The sequence below is a fragment of the Betta splendens genome, chromosome 4 (genome assembly GCF_900634795.4).
Source record: "Betta splendens chromosome 4, fBetSpl5.4, whole genome shotgun sequence".
Lineage (NCBI taxonomy): Eukaryota > Metazoa > Chordata > Actinopteri > Anabantiformes > Osphronemidae > Betta > Betta splendens.
In genome coordinates, this window is record NC_040884.2 from 6,521,189 (window position 1) to 6,544,856 (window position 23,668).

General features: G+C 39.9%; 1 protein-coding gene across 5 annotated transcripts; it reads right to left on the reverse strand.

Annotated features, from left to right (window-relative positions):
- LOC114854707 (guanine nucleotide-binding protein G(q) subunit alpha) lies at positions 1-22,906 on the reverse strand. 5 transcript variants are annotated; one of them, XM_029149330.3, is made up of 8 exons: positions 22,782-22,906; positions 21,672-21,975; positions 10,309-10,493; positions 9,691-9,845; positions 8,477-8,605; positions 6,005-6,134; positions 4,587-4,740; positions 1-4,346 (listed from the first exon to the last, which is right to left on the reverse strand). In XM_029149330.3, the coding sequence occupies exons 2-8, from the start codon at positions 21,805-21,807 to the stop codon at positions 4,156-4,158; spliced, it is 1,080 nt and encodes a 359-aa protein (XP_029005163.1). In that variant the 5' UTR covers positions 21,808-21,975; positions 22,782-22,906; the 3' UTR covers positions 1-4,155. The 5 variants fall into 5 exon arrangements, with proteins under 5 accessions (XP_029005163.1, XP_040926098.1, XP_029005162.1 ...); XM_041070164.2 differs by having other exon boundaries at positions 21,672-21,972; positions 22,782-22,891; XM_029149329.3 differs by having other exon boundaries at positions 22,290-22,885.
- Between the last annotated feature and the right edge of the window lie 762 nt (positions 22,907-23,668).

The window sequence follows — 23,668 nt, forward strand, 5'->3', positions numbered from 1 at the left end:
GAGAGTATAGGAACATATTTTATTCCAATTTAAAACATTTAAAGGAGAAGGCTATGAAAATCATTTTCATGTTTGAATGAGGTTCAGGCAACAGTGGTTGAAATGAAATATACAAAAAGAGAAATATGGCTAAAATACTGTAAATCAATAACCATTAGAACCCTTTACATGAGGGCGTTTCATTAATACAGTATCTCACCCACCCACTCCCTCCCCAACCTGACAAACACATGCAATTGAAATGACATTTATCTTAAAAACAGCAGTTCATCATTAATCTTAAATATAGAATAAAACTGTCCTTTTCGTTAATCACATACTTAGTGTTTGTTTTAAAAAGCGGACCATGAAATTCACAGGCCCTCAGATTTTTCACAACATTGGCACTTGTTAAGAGTCTGGCTTTACAAAGAAAGGGGATTGGCACACTCATTGTACATAATTTACATTTGGTATACTTAAAAAAAAAAAAAAAAAGAAAAAAAACAAACAAAAATACATTACTTTCAATTTGTACACCACTACACAAAGTCTATCTTTAAAAAAAAATGTCTGTTATCTTAAGTGGTTCTAAATACACATTGAAGTGTGTCAACCTTACAAAAGAAAACAACAAAAAAGACAAAGATAGCGTTTAATATCATAGTATGTCCATCCAACCAGCCCTCAAGTAGAAGCAATAGCCATCAAAGTGTACACACAGTTCAGAGAACCAGCGAGTGGGCTTGGAATCACACAAACGCAGGCCCACTGGGAAAGAACCAGTCCAATCAGTAAGACGGGACAACAGCAGAAAATGGCGTCTTGTCAATACCCCTCATTTTCCATTTACTCACTTGTTTTTGTAACCACCAAAAATATTTCATTGGCCATTTTAGTACCTTCAATTGTTGTTTGAATAAATAATTGAATACTGAGGTTTAACACGTAAGATTCATTTGAGGGAAGAATGACACTGCGACGTAGTATTCAATTAACAGAGAGCAACTGGGTAAAGTTACAAGTAGTTAATGTCAATTTAAATGGTTTGTTATGATGGAGCTTGCTTGGTACAATGTTTTACACTGGATTGTCGTCTTTTCAACCCAAAATGGTGAACATGGCCCGACATCAATACAGTGCAAATCAATGGGAGGAGTTTGCAGTGAGTGACCCAGGTCCGCTGTCGACTTGAGCAGCCAGTGGCGTACTGCAGCTGCGTGACACTGTGTGTGGTGATGCTGCTGTGAACTGCTAAGCAGAGAAGGCATGAAGTCCACAGTGAAAACCAAAGAATCGTCGTACCAACTCGGGCCCTGGAGTGGTCACCTTCATTTTGTTCAGCACCCTCAAAGCAGTCCAAAGTACAAAAGGAAAAGCAGAAAATAATAAAAATCCCCCACATAGGAATGAAGCTGCCCTTCAGGTTTAAGTCATGTCCCCACAGCAAAGCAGAGCAAAACGACGACTTGGCAAACTCAGCTCAAGTCCGTCCGTGACTTCGCTGACTCACCAAAGCACTTGATTTCAAAACGGAAAAGGGGGAGTTCGCAGTGCGACACCCGCAAAATTTACTTCTGTTACGCACGGGACACGCGGTTTGTGAAAAGACCTTTAAATGTTGGCTAAAGTGCCCAAGAACCTGTCACCAATACAAGCAGAAGCAACCAAATCAGCGGCACTTCGCACAGACACACACGTGCTTCCTTCATTAAGTGTTTCACAATGCATTTAAACAAAACAATAGCTTCATCAATAAAATGTACACGTCAGCACGAGTTGCTAAGATTAGCGATTGGCGCAGTGTTTGTCTAATCACAATCAACAATAAGCGAGTAGATCACACTGCTTGAAATCACATAATGATTGTGAACCTTTTGGCAAACGGCTTAAGATTATACTGATTTATATGGTGTTTAAATGTGACTCAACTCTTCCAAAAATAAAGAAGTCAAAATATGCCACCGCTTTCTTTTGTGACACCAGCACAGACAACGTTGAAGAGAACCATTAAAATGTTACACATGACAAGGAAAAACAAATATGTATGACCACATAGTGGAAATGATGAGTAAAAAAAAAAAAGAATTAGCACAAATCATGACAAGAGCAAAAAGAGTGTCAGATGCAAAAGCTAGGACACAGGATGTGTGCTATTGCATCCAGGGAAACTGCAATTCTTGACATTAACACTTCCCCCCACACCCAAAAGGCAAAAAGATGGGAAATAAAGAGCCAAACAGCAGCCAGACCTCCCCCAGGAATATCACGTAGGCATCTGTGGACTGCTGCATCCCTCCCTCACTGAACCTGCAGCAACCATCCTCAACTGGACATCAACACACGCTTGATTCAAAGCACCTTTTGCTCTAGGATGTCCATAGAGTCCATTCATTTCTACCAAAGCTGCTAATTAGTAGCCCTTGTAATGAAGAGTTATGAAAACTTACCTGAATTACACTGAAGACAAATACACCCATCTATCAACTTCTAACAACTATCAGGCAACATACTTGATATGGGATTGGTTTCAACAGCCAAAGCACATCCTTGGGAAAAAAAAAGATGATTTTTCATACAGCAAGTATTAAACCACTTTTTTGAGTGTGTGTTTGAATTTTCCTATTTGCATAAAGCACAAACCCATCATGGAAACAGTTGCTTCCCACTGTCGAGACTTTAAAAACAGAACTGCAACATCTAAATATATGAATTATTATTAGAAAGATAGAACACTTGTCATTAAAATAGTTTTGATATTTTACAGCAGTATAAAATCTCCTCTTGTCTCCTAGATTGGAAAAACTTTGACTTGAAATTAGGAAGGACGTCTCATTTACTGTATCAACAATAAGTAGATCTGATTGATGATATACAAAAGAAGAACCCGACTCTTACGCTATCAGTTACATTTATCAAATATTGCCTCAATAGTACGGCAAAATAGGCAGATTTAGTAGAGAGGTCATCTCTGTGATGGAGAGTAGCCTGCGAGTGAGGCCAACCCACAGCGCAAACGCTTCGATCCTTCAACTGACTATTGCACTGTGCGGACTACACGATTTACATCGGAGGAAACTAACAAATCACAGTACAACACATCTGTGATTCAGACAAGTGGTGACAAGAGCAAATTCTGATGCCAACGTGAGAGAAACTCACATTAGCAACTCCAGTTCCTAACGTCTGAGCCACTTAAAGGATGTACAGAGTAATTATATTTACAGAAAACCGGTGGCTTGAACTCGGAAGCCTGATAGAAAATAACAGATTAGGTTGACATAATCAAGTCGAGTGTAAACTCTTGTTATTTTATGCTTCTTGGAGCATTTAAACTTTAAACCAGAGAGCAGTTTATAAAAAACGTGACTCTGTTTGAAGTAGTTATCTTAACCTTTAACTGGAGAACAATGACGGTAATAATAATCCAGAATTAACAGCTGTTAAGTATTTAAAGTCTAAAAACATTATGCAGTCATCTCTGTCTAGCACTCACTCTGTGTGAGCAGCATGAAAACTTTATTTACATTCAGCAGAGCAGCTGCGCTCTGATTTGGGGCAGTTATAAAAAAGAAAAATCATACAGAATTAAAGGCCCAGCAAACAGAGTACCTCACTGTAATCTAGCTCCATCTGATCATATATTCCTATCACAATAATTAGTTACCCGTTGCAGAGATGCAGATGTGCAGAGTCCAAGGTTTGCAACATGGCCTCAGGCTGTAGTGTTTATCATGTGTGGGGTAATTAAGAAGGGGAGAGAGCCCTTTGTTCGTAAAACTTTACCCAGAGAAGGACCTCCATCCACCTTGTACACACAAGCACTGGCAATGTAGTGTAAAAACGGAGAAAATATGAGTAACACCACCCGCCAAGTAAAAGAGAGAAGCCCACAAGTGATCAAAACTAAAAGAGTGAGGACAAATGGTGTGTTTCATGTGTTTCTGCAGTAATTAACCACACAACCAGATTATTCAAAAAAGAAAAAAAAACAGCAACTGAGGAGCCCAGTGGGACAGAAAGGGTAGAACGCTGCCCAGTAAAGTATTATGAAATGCCTTTGTCTTTGAGCAGCGGTAGGAGTCATGCTGCGTTTCTGTTAGTGGACTCTGCATTGAGTGTATGGGGGATGCAGGCCGGTCTCTTGCTCTCTCTCTCTCTCTCTCTCTCTCTCTTTCACACCAGGTTGTATTCTTTAAGGTTGAGCTGCAGGATGGTGTCTTTGACAGCAGCAAAGACGAAGCGGATGTTCTCCGTATCAGTGGCGCATGTAAAATGAGAGTAGATGATCTTGTCACTGTCTGGGTTCAAGTCCACAAACATCTTCAAGATGAACTCTCGGCCTGCCTGGGCGTCTCGCTGGGGACCTAATGAGAATGTTAAATTAGGTTGTCATTTGGTCTGTATTGAATTATATGCTATTTCGAGGAACTAGATGGTTTTAAAAGAAAAAAAAGGTGAATTGTACTACATCTACCTACCACAAGGTGTCAGTGTACAGTAGAAAATGCAAGTGAAGGCAGTCATTGTAAACCATAACTGTAGCTGACAATATGTATGATACTACCAAGATGTCGAATAATGAACTAGTTATAACATTAAGTTACCATCAAACTCTGGGAAATAATCAACCAGGTGAGAATACATGATCTTCTCCTCCAGCAAGTCCTTCTTGTTGAGGAATAGGATGACAGAGGAGTTTTGGAACCAGGGATATGTGATAATGGTCCTGAAAAGAGCTTTACTCTCCTCCATACGATTCTGATAATAAGAAAACGAAAACAAGGTTAGAATATATTTTTATTCTTAGGCTTTTTAAACTGATTGATGAATTACTAAATCTTGTAACATTTCTCAAGATTGGAGCATATGCAGTGTTAAAATATGGAAACAAAGCTTGATTTAGTAATACAAAAGAAGTAAATATGTAAATTCACTTTAGGCTGAATTTATGTTTTTCCGAGGATGTACATTGTTTTCTCTGGGCTGGATCGATCCTATGATTTTCTTTTAAAAACAAACTAGAAGTAACAACCGAGAAAACAGCAATAGACTCAGCAGAAATAATAAAACATTGTTTTTTTATCAAATTCTGCAACAATACAATAGAATGTGACTTTAAATGGATCCAACCATCTTTCTGATTTAAGATTGTCTCTGTAGCTGCAAAGACCAGACAACATGGAGCAATAAGTTCTGCTGTGTGTGTGTGTGTGTGTGTGTGTGTGTGTGTGTGTGTGTGTGTGTGTGTGTGTGTGTGTGTGTGTGTGTGTGTGTGTGCGTGTGTCCCAGAGTAGACAAAAGTCACTACTGATAAACCTCTGAACATGAAGCTGTGGTGATGTACAGCCAATGCAGTGAGTCAAGTTGGCAGCTGGGTCTGCTTTATGAAACCCAGTTGTCATATGACCAGGTCAAAGAAGGGGTCTGTTGTTAGGAGAGGAGCAGAGGGCTTGAAGGGCCTGATCACATTAGCTTTATTAGCCGTAATTCCATCTGAACAGTAAGAGGCGACAGAGCCGTCCGGATAGACACAGCAGCTCTGAAGTTAAGAAAAAAATTCATACTCTCACCAGTAGAAAATAATCAATCATCAATCAATCATCACTGCAGCATGTGTGAAGCATGGAGAATATATCCCCACACTTTCCTTGGCATAATTCTTGAAGTTACCCACAAAAAAAGTATTTTACACATGAAAAATATTAAAATACTATATTAGTTAAGGGTGAGGGGAATATAGTCATGATTCTGTCAAGAGTTGTAAAACCGCACCCTTCACATTATTAAATGGGTCTACTAAAATATATTCCAATGTGTGTCTATCCAAGCAAACTAGTTAACTGTCGAACTGATGACATGTTGAAGATCTAATTTTAATTGAGAAAAAAAAATAACAATCTGTTAAGGAATAATAGAAAAAAGAAAAAGAAAAAACAGGAAAGCAGGACTAGCAACACATAATTATCCTAATTTATGAAGTATTGCAGTACGTATATCAAAAACCTAAACGTCTGTGTCTCACCTCGTTGTCTGACTCCACCAGCACCTGATCGTACTCGCTAAGCGCCACCAGAAACATGATGGAGGTCACGTTCTCAAAGCAGTGGATCCACTTCCTCCTCTCTGATCTCTGGCCACCAACATCCACCATCCTGTTTTGAAAATGATGAGGTGAGAGGTAGGGACACAAAATATCAAGATTAGAAATTAACATAAAAAGAATATTCTATGGACAATTTCTCCATGTATTTGTCCTCAAAGATAAGCATGCATGTCAATCATCCTCAAAGATTTAACATTTTTAAATCTTTGGTATTTCCATGGGTGTGAAACTAAGACTTGAACCACAAAAAGCATGTACATTTAGTTGTAATTAAATTTTTTTTATTTAAAATACCACTACTAACAGGAATCAGTAAATATTTCATGTTTACTTATACTGGCCTTCTATACAATAGTAGCCAATCAAGTACTTTAAAGGTTAGTGTGGTCTGGCTGTGAAACACATACAGGTCTAGTGTAGTTCAAGCCAAACACCCATCTAGCACCAAACACATAAGAGAAAACATGAGCTGGGAATCTGCAGCGTGAATCACACAGACAGAGCAAGCCCTCCGTCAGGTGAACCGAAAGCTCCGCAAAGAAATGCATGTGCAAACAATGCCATCCTTCAGTAGCCGAGTCTATGCAGCAGATAAAGTCTAGAAAACATTTCCTCGTTCAGGACAAGCACATTGGGATTATTGGGGAAAAAAGGTGACGAGAAAAAATTTAATAAGACCACACAGGGAATCAGGGAACAAACAATAAAACTGTCCAAAAAAGTAAAGGGTGGGCTAATTTGGATTCTGGTTCTGGGACAGGTATCCTAGATAGCCTCGATACGGGGTCAGGAGACACAGATCGACTCTATCCTCAATTTCTTTTTATAAATGGATGCGCTTTTACCTTAAATGACTAAAACCAAGAAAAGGTAAGTTGATTAAAGTAAATTCAATTTAAGATCTAATGAGGGGCAGCAGTAGAGGAGGGGCAGATAGGACAAGTGTTGGATTGCCCCCCCCCCCCCCCATTTCATCTGTTACAGATCAAACCTGCACTGTACTCATGCGCTTAAGTCTTATGTCTGTAAATAATCTGACCAAACAAACATCTCATTCTAGAGCTCAGCGGTAAAACTTCCCAAAGGTGAACTCAGTCAGCGAGGCTGCCAGAAGGAGTGAAGGCATTGATGAATGGAGTCCTCCAGATGAGCCAGCCTAAAATAAAACTCCTTCACATTACATGACCTCTTTATTCCCTCTAGGAGGGATGAGTGACCTACTTACATTCTCCTATGCTGAATGAGCCAAGTGAAACGACTTTTCCTTCATTGACTTCAAGCGCTAATTACAAGAGAATGAAGCAAGTCTAATGGAGACGTTTGTCTTTGAAAGGCCTCCCTTGTTGCAGCCTGCCCTGTCCTGTAAGCACACACACAGTGACAGTCCCACGTGTGATTGTTACTATCCACATACTGGGCTGAGGGACTTCTCGTTCTGCACAAAGTGTTCTCCATGCTTGATGAACACTGCAAGAATCAAAGAACCTCATTAATCACGTTCTTCCAAAAAAGCCCGACACGTGACATTCATTCCCACCTCATATTTGTATTTTCAGTCTCCAAACACGAAACTGATTCACTGCTCATTGAGAGCAAGTAGTGATTCACCATGAGCAGCGCAGCCAAACGGAGTGGAGCCAAGCAGCAGAAGAGCTGCTGGGAACCTCTTCCACACAACCTCATTGCACACAGTTATTTCTAGCCTTGCCAAGCGTAGGAGGAGGCTGACTTGATGGCTTCCTATCGATTCGCGCTCCTCTATAATCGTTCTTGGTCCCTGGGTCTCTCTCCATCTCCTCATCTCCTCATCAGGCGCATAACAAGCTGCTGTATGTTTTGGTGGCAGGTCATGAGACTGACAAAACTGTATCTCTAGGCAACATGGAAAACTAGGAGCTACTAAGCAAAATACCTTTGTGAAAACCTTATTGTTTACTCTTTACTGGCTATACATTGTATCAGAGCTGTATTAAATTACTGCTTATACAAACAAAATATCCTAATCCCAATCAAAAGCCTGAAACTAGTGGGAAACAGGGTCTTTAACAGGGGCTAGCATTAAACAATTGTTAAACATATCATCTACACAAAACAAGTCAATGATGGTTCAGGGTTTTCAATTTTCTTGTGGACATATTTTAAAATGTTTTCAGTAAGTGGTTCGATAAAGAGCTACAGGCAAAGAGCTGCTGAGCCAAAGGAGAACAACTTTAAACAATCAATTATTAGTTACAGTAAAATCTATTATAACTACTACTTGAGCATTTTCAGGCTGCAAAGAGTAACACGTTGACATTTTTTGGCTGTGGTCTTTTGGATTTAAAAGCAAAAACAGTGTACTAGATGGAAAACTGGAGTTAGTAAAAAAAAATAGCGTAGTTCGTTGTCTACCTGAAAATGATGCTTTGCAAGTCGAAAGGGTATTCTATGATCCCAGTGGTTGGGATTCGAACCCTAAGCACATCTTGTTGAGTTGGTAGATAGCACGGTTCAGCAATACGATCCAGATCACTTAGATAGCTAGAGACAGGAAGGACAGAGAGAGAAGGAGGAAAGAAAGTGAAGCATAACAGCAGATACAGCACATGCCTCAAAAAGCAAGTGAATCAGTCCAGATGTAACAAAAAAAAAAAAAAAAAAAAAAAAAAACATACCAGAGAGTTAGAAGAGGATTCAGTGACAATTCTCAAATGTCACCTAATCCTCAAATATTCTCTTAGAAATTCGGCATTATCCTTGATGGAAGCTCCTAAGGACAAAACAAGCCTCGGCTTTATCTTCTGTTCGCCCCTCAAAGTGATCAGTGTGAAGGTTTGTACGTTTAAGGGGAGCAGCACTTTTAACTTGACTTCCAGAAAGTTGACTTAGCACTTGAGAGGCCAAACTTGACTGCCTGGCTGACAAAAATACGCCTGCCTTTTTAGAAGTCTTTGAGAGCCGTCCATCAAGGATGCGTTAAAGTGCTGAGCCCTGCTGTGCAACATAGAACAGATGAAGATAGCGGCTTCGACGGTTTCCATCTGGCTGACCAACTGTTGAGCAGCTGGACAACCAGTGACAACACCAGCAGCACTTGACACCAGTACCTGAAGACTATATTCTCCAGATCAAATGGGTATTCAATAATGCCAGTGGTAGGTACTCGAACCCGCAGCACATCCTGCTGAGTGGGCACGTACCCCGCTGAAGCTATTCGTTCTAAGTCACTAAGGTAACTGTGGAGGGGGAGGGGACATATGACAGAGATGCACATGTAGGCAAACCACCAAATGCAACAGTACACGACCATGTATAAATGTAAATGGCATTAACAAATAAAAACCACTGCTTTCTATGAAAACCATACAAATAGAAACATGCACAGAGCAGGCAGCAGCCGTATGAAATTATGTCCTACAATCCTTAACTTTTTAAACAGAGCTATATTGGTCTGAAATGGATAAATGCAAGTTGGAATTAGAGCTGATATTATTAGCAGTCGTTTATAAACCTGCCAACATTTATTCCCTTCTTCTGACTCTCCCCATCTGCCTGAACTCTCTTCCCCTCCTGCAATGGAGTGTAAGAGCCACACAGAAGGCAGCAGCACTACTGGGACTACATACTATTTGGTTGAGTCAGAGAGCTGGTACTCTCTCCTGCGATCATAGGCCTCCTGGATGCCAGGGTCAGTCCACAGCATCTTTATGGCACTGATGTACGGCTGTTCGAATGAGGACACCTTCTCCACGTCCACCTCACGCACCAGCTGAGCATTATTCTGGAGAAAACAACAGAGCAGTAGCATTTGAAATGATTAATTCAGAATCTGTCGTTACGATTCCATAATAAACTATGTGCATTACTACACTGATATGTGGCTCTCCTATAGGGCTCTTATTTTACTTTGGATTCATGATGTACTTTAATGTTTGAATTAAATTAACTGATCACACTACTGCTGGAATGAGCAAGCCATCAGTGATTGCAGGCCATGCTGACAACGCTGGCCAGAAATTTCAGCCAAATCCACCCACATGAAACTTAACCGTTTATCACTGTGCATCATGAAGGTTCTGAAGTAACTTGAGGACTCAAGTTCAGCTAAGGAGAGTTCATTTAATACGGAGTACTTTAAATAAATAATTGATCAAATAATACTTTTAATATTTTCCTCAACAATGTCTGATTTACTATGAAGCATAGTTCCATCAACACATCACTCTATACATATTCATACATACCTTGTTCTGTTCATACTTGTACGGGATCTTTAGAGTCTCAGTTGCACGGATCATGGCCTGCATAGAGGTGAAGATGTTCTGGTAGACCAGCTTGGTGAAGCCCTTCTTATCCTCATCTGTGTAGCCTGATCCATGGATTATTCTCATCTGCTTGATAAAAGTGCTCTTGCCACTCTCTCCAGTACCTGAGACAGAGACAGACAGGCTTAGGCGACAGCAGCAGAGTCCTACTTAAGGGGAAAAAAAAAAAAAAAAAAAGATCCATTGGTTTTCTTCCTGCTCTTGCCATGAGATCCAGAATGAAAACTTTGTCTAAGCTGTTCTCAGCCTGGTACCCACAGGTCTGTATTGACTGAACGTCAAGCAAACAAATTTAATTCTCAACTTTTTTTGTATAACTTATCTTTCTGTGTGGCCTGCCTTTAGAAAACGCTGACTGAGGCCTATCCACCTACACCCTGGTGCCGATATGCAGGCTGGTAAGGAATCCACGCCATCATGTCCCTGGCAACAGTCCAGACCTTAAGTCTCTGTTTTTTACTAACTGAACCAGGTAGTGATTCAGATTTGATTATGTTAGCTTGCAGTTTAGCGCCTGCTGATTGTACTAAAATGGTGAAATTGTAACTTCCCATTGTCTTAAGTGTATTTGTTATACTACTCAGGGAAACAACTTACAAGCGGCTGCAAGTAATTGCGATGAAGCAATGCGACTTACATAACCTAAAATATATATGTGACCAATGTTTCTGGGCCCAGTTGTGGTCAAGCCATGTAAAAGAAAATCTCTTGTCATGTTGGTTCTGATTTCCCAAAATGAGCATTGTTTCGGCAGGGTTTACCGCAGAGGTCCGACTAAATGACTGGGTGAAATGGAACGGTTCAGAGAAGCCACATGAGGGCTGAAGGGTTCAACCTCAGCTCAAATAAGACCCGAGTTAACGGAGTTCATTCTTTCAATTTACTTTCACAGCACAAACACCAAGACACAAATGGAATCCGTCTGCACATGCAGACACAGAAACACACAGGACCTGCAGGGTCCCTCTCACCTCCTCACTGTACATCCACAGGACAGTCTACAGTAAGATCTGTGTCTTTATACAGACATTTTCTATTTCAGGCCAAGGAGATAGAGAAGCCATCATGAAAGCATCATGGTTTCGTATGCCGTTCATCGTCAAGCAAAAGGAAAACATTCAAGAGACAACGCAGGTAGCAGCCAACCTTTGGTTCACTATGTACTGTAGTTCCCTCTCCAGAGCAATCCTCTCTCCTCCACCCACAACCTATTTCTTCTCTACAACCTGCTCAAGCTCTGTACTACTCATCTCACTTTTCCCTGACTCATTGTAGTTTAAGCTGCATGAAAACTCCGGTCTCACGCTCATTACCTCAAAAAGGCTGTAGCTGTGATACAAAACATGATGGTAGTGTCCATTTACTAATATATATTAAAACGATAAAAACAATCAAATCACAGATATAAATACCATACAAAAATCTATTCAGAATATCGCAATACTTGGATTCTTATTTTGTTTTTTCCCCCAGGAACAGAACAGTTTCACAGGCATAGCCCACATGTCACAACAAATGCAAAACTGCACTTTCATGTAGAAACCTGGTGTCATAAACAACATGAAACTCAGCTCCTATTTTGGCATCAACATTAGATTTGCAGAGTTTACTCAAACACCACTATAAAAATAAAACAACAATTTGGCTACAATCTAGGGATTTCATTTTAAAATACCAAAAAAATCCCCAATATTACGATGCATTCTCAAGGGACAATGAAGTCAATATAAAATGTTATGGGAATCTACAGTGTCTACCCAAACAGTGGACTGGACTAAGGAGGGCTCTATGGATGGCAGTTAACTGCAACACTTCAGGAAATTGGGGAGAAAAGCTAAAACACCTGAAGAAACACTAGTGACACTGATGATGTTCACAAGCACACCGTCTAACTGTAGACGGCGATTAGATAATGGAATGCTCTGTGTTATACATCACAGCTGGTATTGTCAGGGCAAAGTGGTTGAGATGTCTTCCAAGGATGACGAGAGTCACGTTTGACTGTCAGGGAATGAAGAGCAACCTTGAGTGTACAGTGAAGGAGTCCCCTGAGCACTGCCTGCCCTCTAACCAGACAGGATCTTTAACTGTGGAAAGCAGGTCAGGCAACATTGGAGTTTCCCTTTCAGACAGAGTACGTCTTTGAGAGAGGGACATAAATAGCAATTATCAAGACACAGCACTGGAGAGTTCACTTTCTCATTGATTCAAGAGCAAAACAGACAGTAGGGGTGCACATTTTAGCTGCTCTCTTTCCAAGACAAAATATGTCTTCTTTTTTTAGTTAATGGAGTATTTGTCTATGCATCTGCCTTTGAACAGAGGAAAGTGAAAAACACAGCACAATTAGCTTAATCCCTTTGTTCTCGTACTGAACTGGAAAACCCAGCAGAAGCATTTCTCGTGGACAAGCTACTGTACTTTTACTGGAGCTACTCTTAAGGGGTAAGGCTAGTTCCCATGGCAACACCTGCACTGGACTCATAAATATATGGCAGAAACCACCAGCTGAATGGCTTCAGCACATCTCCACAGAACATAGTCAAACATACAAGCCTAACGGCATACAAGCCCAAAGTCAAGAATTTTAATAAATGCATGCAAATAAGTGCATGATTAAGCCTTTATGTATATAGTGAGTATTATTTTTGTAGCTGTATTCAACTTTACTTTTCTTTTGCACTCAGGAAGCACAATGCCGTGACCATTAACCAAGGCAGAACCGTGTCACTTTGACCACATTTTGCAGAGCAAAGCATTAGTCAATGGGCTAAATAACCATTAACTTACAAAGAGGAGGAAAAAACAAGTGAATGGATGTAGTGAATTGGCCCAGGTGGAGAGCAGAGCACCCATTTCAGCTGCGGTTTACATGAAGGGTAATAACTTGAAGCGGCATTTGGCATCCATGTTGAAAGAGACAGAACTAAAGAGAGTCAGGAGACAGAAGAGAAAGGAAGGAGGTGCAAAGTGCGACAGAGTTGAGGAGAAGGGCACGCTGAGTAAATGATTTCTTAAAATTTCCCCAAGCACATCAAACAGGAAGCTGAATGTCCACTTTAGCTCGGTGAAAGGAAAAGCTCGCTGAAGGTCTGTCTGGCTGCACAGGAGCTTAGTGACTACAGCGAGTGCAGGAACACTTTAAGGACCTTAAGCTGCACATTGACCCTAATGAAAGGAGGTTTAAGATTATTTATTAGGTCAGTGTTTCTGCATGACAAAGATGCCCACTATAACACCGTTACTGTACAGTTTAGGTAACCTTTAGCTAGTAAAGTGTTTTTAAACATTTAAAACCACAGCTTAGTTCAATCCAAAGGTACTTTTTTAATCTCCCACCTCTTCTGGGTTTTATGTATCACGTATTTACACGTTTATACGTTTTATGTATTTTATGTACACGCACTGGACAAAATCATTAATATCCCTATGTTAAAGAAAAAGAAAGCTTACTGGTCACTGAAATCAAAATGATCTCAGTAATAATAAATAAACATTTACTGATATCAAACACTGCTGATGAACTGTGGTTTAGTAGCAACAGACTAATCAAACTGGCAACCACTGCAATAAAGCAACTGCTCTCATGGTCAGTATCATGTTGAGGAACCCAAAGTCCTCACTTTACAGAGGTGTTGTGAGAAAAAAGTATTAGAAAAAAAATACCTGTCAGTACAAAAGTTAAATGTATATGGCTGTTTAGTTATATAACAAAGTAATGAACACAGTTTAACTGACCGCTCTTAATGTCTGTGAAAACTGACCATAATCATTTATGTGAGGGCAGAATTTAAACGTACTAATAAGAATAAGAATAAGAAAACCTTTAATAGTCCCGCAGTGGGGAAATTACCTCTCACAACAGCAGTACAGATGAGCAAGAATACAGGTACAAATAATAGCTACAAATGTGCTTTGTGCAGACACTACAAAACTTCCGCTGGACAGATGTTATGTACTTTGCAATTACATTAATTAATTGTAACCAGCCTTCACTTTGCTTTGTTCTTCCAGGTCCAAGACCTAGTTGGCAATTTGCCCAACACTGATTTGGTGCTGTGTAAACATAGAAGAGAAGTTCGAAAGTGTGTGTCTTAAGAAATCCAGACCCAAGAAGTGTGTGTGTGTGTGTGTGTGTGTGTGTGTGTGTGTGTGTGTGTGTGTGTGTGTGTGCGTGCGTGTGTATACACACATGGTTGTATATACTGTTCACATGGGTCCTAACATCTGAGGTTATTTGTGCAAATCATTTAATTTTGCATTTACTTTGTGTGTAATATTACAAACTACATTATCATTAACAATAGTCTAAAACTATGTGGTGTTTCTCCTGTTTTTTTCTTCCCCTATATTCTTCTGCTACCACATATTTACTAGAATTTGTTTGGCCATGTTACTGCCCCTAAAATGTGGTTAGAAGGTACTCCTACTATAAAAGCCCAAGCTGGAAAACAATGTTTTCTGAAAGTGATTCAATCCTAGCATTTCTAAATTAATTTTAATATATGCATCAGATTCCATGTCTGCGGTAAAGTTGCTTTTCTGTGCCTGAGTGAACACAGTTTGATGTATTGATCTTCTGACTGTGTGGTCACTTTCAGTGTGTCCGATCACGCTTTGCATAAAATTGATCCAGTTTCCATTAAGCATTTTAGAGTGCCATGCTCTGTCCTCTTTAGAAACCTGCTCTTTGGCAATGATTCCACAATGAGAAAGCCCCTATTCACTTAAAATACAAATATTGACATCAGACGCTTTAACATAATGTTTTTGAGCCACAAGATGATCATTAGGTCTATCATCTAACAAGGAGATGCATTGTCCCTGCTGTTGTTTGTGAAATGGCTTCATCAGTCCAGACATCATCCCAGTTCTAATACTGTGGTAGCTAATTTGTGTAAAATCTGAGTAAAGCCCTAAAACCAGATACTGATGTGTAAGAGATAAGGTAAGATAGAGTCTTTGCTCCTAATTGTGGATCTACAAGCGATAAGATATCTATAGGGTAACAGGAGGAGCTTAGTACTGCCCACATTTTTCTGCTTTTTGGCTTTATTTGATTTTTTTTAACAAAGTGGCTTTTTGTTATTAGATGTTGTATTTACAACCAAGAACAAATCATTTCTCTACGTGAAAGTTCTTTACAGAAAAAGTGCAATTTGAATAAGTAATATGAAAACTGGTTTATTTAACAAATTCACATCCAGTGCAATGTGAAGTATTACACTGTAGAAGTACACTAGATAGATATTTGCATATCATAGCACTAAAAAAAAGAAAGTTGTGTGACATCCATGAGGAAACTGTTATGGATGCTATAAAAGCAATTATCTGTGTGAAATAATCTCACATGGGTGATGACTAGCTTAATGACCTTTGACTGAGAGTCAGTCAGTGCTGGCAACATACAATTGTGGGAGTAATAAATAAAGCAAGGCATCTGCCAAGTCTGCTTTCTGTGGTGCTATTCTGTCTTCAAGTAGCTGGGATATCACAGTGCAGCCCTGTGATGTCCCACAATGCTACTGTACATACATTCACCGTCATAAACATCTCCCGAGTCCTGTTATAATGGGTCGTCCTCTTTACCATCTACAGTTTTTTTATTTTTACATGCCGTTACCTTGGCAGCACCTAACAAAGATCCAAATAAATATTGCTACCACGGAGCTTATCAACTTACTGCAGGACTTACTAAGGGACATCATAATAGACTCAGGTAGGCTCTAGGCATGAAACATCCTTGGGTGTTGCCAAAAAACAAACACTCATTAACCCCGATGCAACCAACCTGTTTGAGCAGTGTGCACAGTGACAAATGACGTGAGTATACACACAGTATACATTATACAGGTGTACAGAATGTGCCTTTAGAGTTGTTCATTCTAATAAACGCTGCAACGAGCCCTCTTTCCGCATTTTCCTTATAGAACAAAAGACATGAAAAAAGTTGTCATTTATACCACGAGAACCACCGAACAACAGACAAAGTTAGTGACTTGTTAGTGAACATCCAACTTCCAACTATAGACAGACAACCAAAATCATTTAAAACCAAACTATTTACTCCAAATAAGCCAATGTCTAACACCAATACTAAAATGCACTGCAGGGAAGATTTATTTCTACGATACAAATAAGAATGTTGAGAGAAGCAGCTTGTTTCCAAAGTTTACCGTCGGCTGTTTATTGCTTTTGTTAAGCAACTGCCTGACATAATTATAGTGTGTAAGAAAACATCCTGAGTCTCTCAATACACAAGGGACCACAACTCTCGAAAAACATGCATTCAACATCCTTGACTGACCTTTGTCTATTCTTCCACCTGAATTTGCAGAAAAAAAAAGCATAAACCTTTTGAAATCTAAAAAAAAAAAAAAAAAAAAAAACAACAACAACAACAACAACAACAACAAAAGGAGGTCAAGGTATCGCCATGGCACCATCAAACTTACTGTTCCACCAAGAACATCATCGTAATATCATAATATTACCTTTCTCCTAACTCAACGGTCCATATCTTTGACATTTACTATACGCATAATGAAATTATCGTCTTATCTTGTCTTTGAGCGTTTCAACGTAAAAGTGGAGATTTCTTTAAGCTTGAATTTACAGCAGCGTTTCAGTGCTACTAAAGTTACAGTGGCCTTTACAGATGTACCCCAATAAAGCAGCCAGTGACTCTAAAACAGGTTTGTTCAACACATTACTACTAAGAAATATTGATGCATGGTACTTTTGTGCTGTTACATATGTACACATTTTACAGGTTGGCTAAACCTTCAGTCAACAGTGGATGGACACTGAAGAAGTGTCTCACTATCTTGAGTCACTGTTTGCATACTGCTGCAATGTATAACATGCTGTGTGTTTTGGTAACATATGTTTCTCTTGTTTAGATTGATTTCATTGATGATATGGGGAGGTTGACACCTACCAGCATAATGTAATTATGAACGTAATCCATTAGTGTAATTTTGTATACCTAATGAAGAGAATGTAAGAGTGCAGGGTACTATCATTAAGAACGGGTTTTTTGTTTTCAAACAAATTTAAGATCAGTGTTTGCTGAAACTGTCAAACCAACGTCAGTCAAGAGGAAGCCAAGTCTCCTCCTCAGACCAAGCTCATGTGATGATAGCCAATAAAGATAAAGTTACCATGAGCAGTTTAATAGAAGATTAGTTCATTTTACTTAAAAGAATTAAATCATGAAAGCTCAAACTGGTCTGGTTACTCCAGATCCTTGAAGTCTATCTCTACACATTTAATTACTTGTGACTTTCATTAGTGACAGAGGCCTATTCTGACCCAAGCTCGTACAGTAAACCTACATTTACACATTTGCCAACACCAACCTGTTGCTCATAAGCAGCCAGAATTACTGCCTAAGTTCAAAACACAACGCCACCAACGGCGCTTATACAGGTGACGGCCAATGTAAAGCAGTGTATTAACACTGCGTCACAGCAGAAAACTACTGCAGTGTAACTACTACAATTAAATAAACCACTTTGAGCTTTACAGGATTTGGAGCAGTGTAATTACGGAATGTGAAGCAATACCAAGTTTGAACATTTCCAGCTAACCACTGAGGTGGTTACCATTGCAATGGCTCTGCCCTCCCAGCAACACTGGGAAAGAATGGCCAGCATTTATATATTAATAATCAATGGCAAAACATACTATGTCTATGGATATAAGTCATCACTGATCTGACTGGAGACAAATATGCAGCTAAAAACGTGTGGAGGTTTAATAAAAAGTACAAAGACATCTGTAAGAGGTTTCAAATGAAATGAGATAAGGGCACACTAATTAATTTTATAGCTAGACAGAGCTTATGTTTAAATAATGCCACAGCAGACTCCCACCACACACTGAAACAAAATCTCCGGCTTGTATTAAAAAGTTGAGGACCGACAGGAGTTGGTTTTCAAGTCGATCGTTTTCAATGAGTCATTGTCCCACAATCTCATCTGAAAGCAGGACAATACCGATATGTTTCACCAGAAACACTTCTCATTAACTCTAATTAATGTTTGGCAATATGTTGACAAATGGAACCAACAAATGTCTTTTGTGTGATGCCAACTATGAAAACACAATCAATGACAAAAGACTTGTAGCCTTTAAATCTATGTGGGGAAGCATTGCATAGCTTCAAGTGAAACACAATATCCGATTACAGTTTTACATCTATTTGTTGCTTAACCTAACATACATCTGGTCAATTCTATGCATATACTGATGACAAACTAAAGGCTGACTGTATTCAAACACTGACAGTTTACAGACTTTAGCACACTTTTTTTTTAACTTTTTTCACTCTTTAAATAGGAACCCAGCTGCTAAGCCCATATTATTAAAGTAGATTATTATAGTACTATCCCTCTAATATACAATATAAACAACAATGTCATATATAACTGACAAACATGTCTAAGCTAATGGGAAAGGCATCACTGTTCAATCTGGTCTTAGCATGGGCATGCTAACACTTACACGTGCCATCTAATTTGCCCTCTTTGCCCCTTAGATCATCATCGTTTGAGAAAACTGATTATAACAAATGACATTCTATTCTTAGTCAATATAGGAGTAATGATTTTTTCAACCATGTGAAGTTGCCATTGCCCAGAGCGCAATGTGGTGCCTATACTAATGACACCTTAATAGCGTTCCTAGCAACTTGAACCAGGATTTATAATAACCAAGACATGTTTTGTTAATTAGAAAAGGCACACTAAAAATAATGGTTTAGCATGATTTTCTGATATGATATAAATAATTTAACAGGGAGATTCTAAAACCCAGGTTGGTTATCAAGTAATCGTTATGAGTGAGGAAACCCTATATTATAATCTTAAATATAACTATTATCGTTGACCAGAAAATTCTAGTACTGTTTGGGCAAAGGTCATATCCAGCATAACAAACCATTAATGAAGGGCTCCATTTTAAGTTCATTGATGATGGAATAAACTTAAAGAATATGCAAATTGCAACGAGGTAATACATACGGTTAATATTTATGTCCCTTTCATACTGAAGGGCCCTGGAGGCCCTGATACTGTAGCTGCAGTAATAAAATGCCTGAACAAGAAACAGGAGTTTGACCTGGGTGCAGCCCAACACCGTTGTCACATGAACACATACGAGGCCATGACACATAGTTCTGGTTTAACCTTATTGTGAATTAGCAACTAAAACTGCTTTTATTACAGACCCGTTTCATGTCATAATTCATGTTCTTCTTCATAAAAGGTCTTCTTAATATGCTACATATACGACATTTTAGACATTTTATTTCTATAATGTGAATTTTCCGGCAGTTTTTTTACCTGCAACTCTTTTCTGCAGGTGGAGCTGCCACCAATGGCTAAAATAGAATTAAATTATTTATAACCTTACGCTAAGGGCACAATCTGATTTACTCTTTCTCATGAGAGGAACTAAAAGTACCTGATTATTTCACTGTCTGTGAAGAAATGCTTATTATTGATTCATAAATTATTGTTAATAAAGTAAATAAAATATTGAGCTGACTCCAATCTTGTGTCTACTATTTGCTTAGCTTTCAAAACCCTCTTTCTCCAAAGATTAATTCAGATCTTTCTACCATCGCTTCATTCACTCTCTGAAATGTGAAACGCCTTCATTTTAAAAATCCAACAGAGCATGAAGCAGTAACCCAATCAATCGTTCATAATGCTAATTACAGCAGGTGTGGTTTAACAATATATTATGGTCTGGATACTGGTTCAGATCTGTGGCATTATTTTTAAGCTAACTTGAAATGTCCACAATATAAAATATAATATGACAAAATAAATAAAGAAAGTGTTAGTAAGAGAAGTGCTGTTCATCTTCAATTGCTAAGACATGTCGAACAGTTGGATGGTTTGTGTGATAGGACTTTGAGTGTTATTTGAGTTTAGTAAGAGTAGGAAGATGATAATCATGATTTCAGTTACACCTCAACAAGCTGCACAGTTTAGTAGTTAAAGCTAGAAGCAGGAAATGCTGCTTGCACCATTCACATCTGGCTAGGTTTGTGTCCCACATCCTTTCAGTAGTAGCAGACAAGTAATCTGATTTCTCCCTTTTTTTCCCAGACTTGTGCTGGAATCACAGCTCATAGAGAAGTCTGTGTTCACCAGAAAATGTGTACCCGGTGAAATTGGGCCTGGCTAATCCCCTACTCCAATAATGGAGACCAGGTTTCTCATTTACATGACACATAAGAAGAGGCCTTCCTGGAGAAAACAGACTGTTGACTGGTTACTAAATTACAATTAATATTGAAAACTAAGATATTGATTGATATTGAAGATAAGAGCTGGATCCTATTTAAACAAAAAGACTCACTGAGAAAAAAAAAACCCACAGAATTGCTGAAGTGAACTCCACACAATGCTGACTTTTCACCAGTTCTGGTGATGGTATAGATCAGCTTTAAATTTGACTTCACGTTTTTGTAGTACAAACAAAAAAGTAAACCTCTTCCCCTTGACATATTACATCAAACCACACAATAACTCTATTGCTCCCCTGACGGCACAGTTCTCCCTGGAGAATTGTTACATACCAAAGTGAGGCACCTCTGTAAAGGCCTTTTCTAGACCAGGCACCAAGAGAGTGCGGAGAGACTTAATTAAAGCCAATTTTTGTTCATCATTTAAGCCTTGTTTTACCGGCAGAAAAGAAAGCATGTTAAGAAAAAAAAAATGTTTGTGAAAAGCTTTCCTTTCCCAACGTCACGCATGATAATCTACATACTTCAGGAAAAGTCAGATGGTTCTGACTCACTACAACAAGGCTTGCATGGCCTTAAACATAGTTTATTCACAGCAAATAAGGGTTTTGTTTTTGTTCAGTTGCAATAAACTCATGTGCCACACTTGATTTTACATGTGAAGGCAAATCACATGATTTAATATTTAATTATTATTCTTATTAGTTGGTGAAACACATTCCAGACAGGCTGTAATGAATTGTATTTAGGTCCTGCTTTGGTGGCTCTCCCACTACTAGCTCCCGTTAGACTGGAAGCGTCATCATTTTCATTTGCATATCACATTACAGTCAAATCCTGTGGTGACTACGGTAACTGAGCTTGTGCATGAGTGGCATCAGTATTTTACATGTTGAGCCAATACAATCAAATCAAACGAAGTAAAAGCTTTTGCATAATCTGGTTCGTGTGCGCGTAGACATGTGTGAGCGGCCACGCCACAGTGCGATGAGTGAGACCCTTGCAGGTCGCGCAGACTCACCCAGCAGAAGCAGCTTCAACTCCCTTCTTGCATCTTTCTTGTCGCGCCGGAGTTGCTTCTCGATCTCAGCGTTGATTCGTTTGGATTCCTTCGCCTCCTCGCTTAGGCAACAGGCCATCATGGAGTCTAAAGTCATCACCGCATGAGCTGAAAAGCCCGTCTATTCGGGGGCGTCGGGCTACACCTCACACAACGTGTTAAATACAGAAAGGCCCTCTAGGCGACAGTCCGCTGTGAAGCTGTACAAAAGGCCTGATGTTGGGCTTGTTGCAGGATCTGGCCTCCTTTGTTGGTGGTAGAACTGCTGTCAAGTGTCAGATATGTGACAGCTTAGTCAGTGTCTGAAATCCGCAGGCTGCACGTACTGACAGCTGATCACAGAAAATGTGCATGCAACACGTCTGCGAACATCGTCGGTGAAATATACAACCACAGAATAGCATTAAGTTTCCAAAAGGGGCTGGAATCACTTAGGATAACTTACTAACTAGCATGACAGCCAAATGTTGCTAACGTTCTGACCATCTTAAAGCGGCGAGCTGCTGAATGCCAGCACTTTTAAGTCCGTTCCCACGACCCGCTCGGTACAAAAACACGGCCTTTATGTCAAACAATCACCTTCAGTCCCGGGGACGGTGGGACACAGCTGGCTGCCACTGCCACATCTGTACAATTCCTCCGCTGGTTGCCCGGCCAAGCAAAAAAAAACTAGCCGCCCCGAAACCAACGCTGTACGCCCGCGCAATGACAATGGGCGCCCGTCAAACGGTCCATCTACCGAACAAACACACAGGCCAACTCACTGTGCCGAGCACTCGATGCAGAACACTCCGCGAACCGACCCAAATGCGACCGCAGCTCCACAACTGCGTTCGGATTCGGGATCCTCTCCTGTCCGAGGAGCCCAGTGACCAGGGCAGCTAAATGGGCAGGCTAACCGTTAGCTAGCTGCGTTAGCTCAGCTAGCCATCCCTGGAATTGCAGCCAACTGGCTAAAAACCAGAAAGCTCGGCCCGAAAGACCACCTTCATTACGCTACGTTGGTATTCTCAATAAAGCCTCCACCGGGAGCGAAATATACGTAAACGCCTTTGTGACAGTCAAACACACCCGTGTAGCCCGTGCATTTTTATCGCTGCTGGACTTTTTTTCCCTGGTGGTGGAGATCGCTCCTCGTCACCCACTCCTTAGCTCTGGTGTGGCTCTCCTGCTGACGTCGCTTGGGATCTGAGTGATTGGCGCGCAGCACGGCGAATGAGGCGGGAGCTTGTAGGCGTTTGGGGCGGGCCTTGCGTTGACAGGCTAGATTTACTTTCCAAGTTTGCTTGAGGGAACGCTTCCATCCTGGAGGCGTGTCCGCGACAGCAACTGACATTTGACTGGACGGGCAACGCCCATCTCCTGTCACAGACCTGCACGTCCAGACGCTGGGTGTGTGCGCACTGTTGCACCTGTGAGTTTCAGTTCATGTGCATGAATCCATGTAATCAAACAAATTACACGTCTCTCTGCCAGAAATCATAAAAAGCGAACATTATAACGTATAACGAATTTCCCTTGGGGATCAATAAAGCATGTCTAATCTAATCTTATTATTAGATTGCAGTTTAAAGTTAGAATATACATTTCAATTATTTTTATAAAGAACTAATAGCTATTGGTTGTAGAACGTTTTCAGATATCTGGCTCACTGGAGTTCAAACACATACAGGTTCTCGTAATAGTCACTCATATTGACATCCTCCCCTGAAATTCTTTTTATGTTTTATACTTTCAGTAGTTAATATGTAGCTAATCATACTCTTAAGAAAATTTCTAGAGACCTTCTGCCCCTAAACGTAGTAAAAAAAAGTCTAGTAGCACACTTGAACAAGTCAAAGAGTGTAGGTCTGGACCACAATAATAGGTCTGGCTTTGATCTGAAAAGAACACGTTGTCAACAAACAAAACATCATCATAGATACTGTCAATATTTGACGTGGCTTTCCTTCCTTTTG

Excerpts from the sequence above, each read along its gene's own strand:
- LOC114854707 (XM_029149330.3), bottom strand. The coding sequence starts at position 21,807 with ATGACTTTAGACTCCATGATGGCCTGTTGCCTAAGCGAGGAGGCGAAG. Across the intron at positions 9,846-10,308 it reads ACAAGTATGAACAGAACAAG|AATAATGCTCAGCTGGTGCG; the intron begins GTATGTATGAAT and ends TGTTTTCTCCAG. Across the intron at positions 8,606-9,690 it reads CTCTCTGACTCAACCAAATA|CTATCTAAGTGATCTGGATC; the intron begins GTATGTAGTCCC and ends TCCTGTCTCTAG.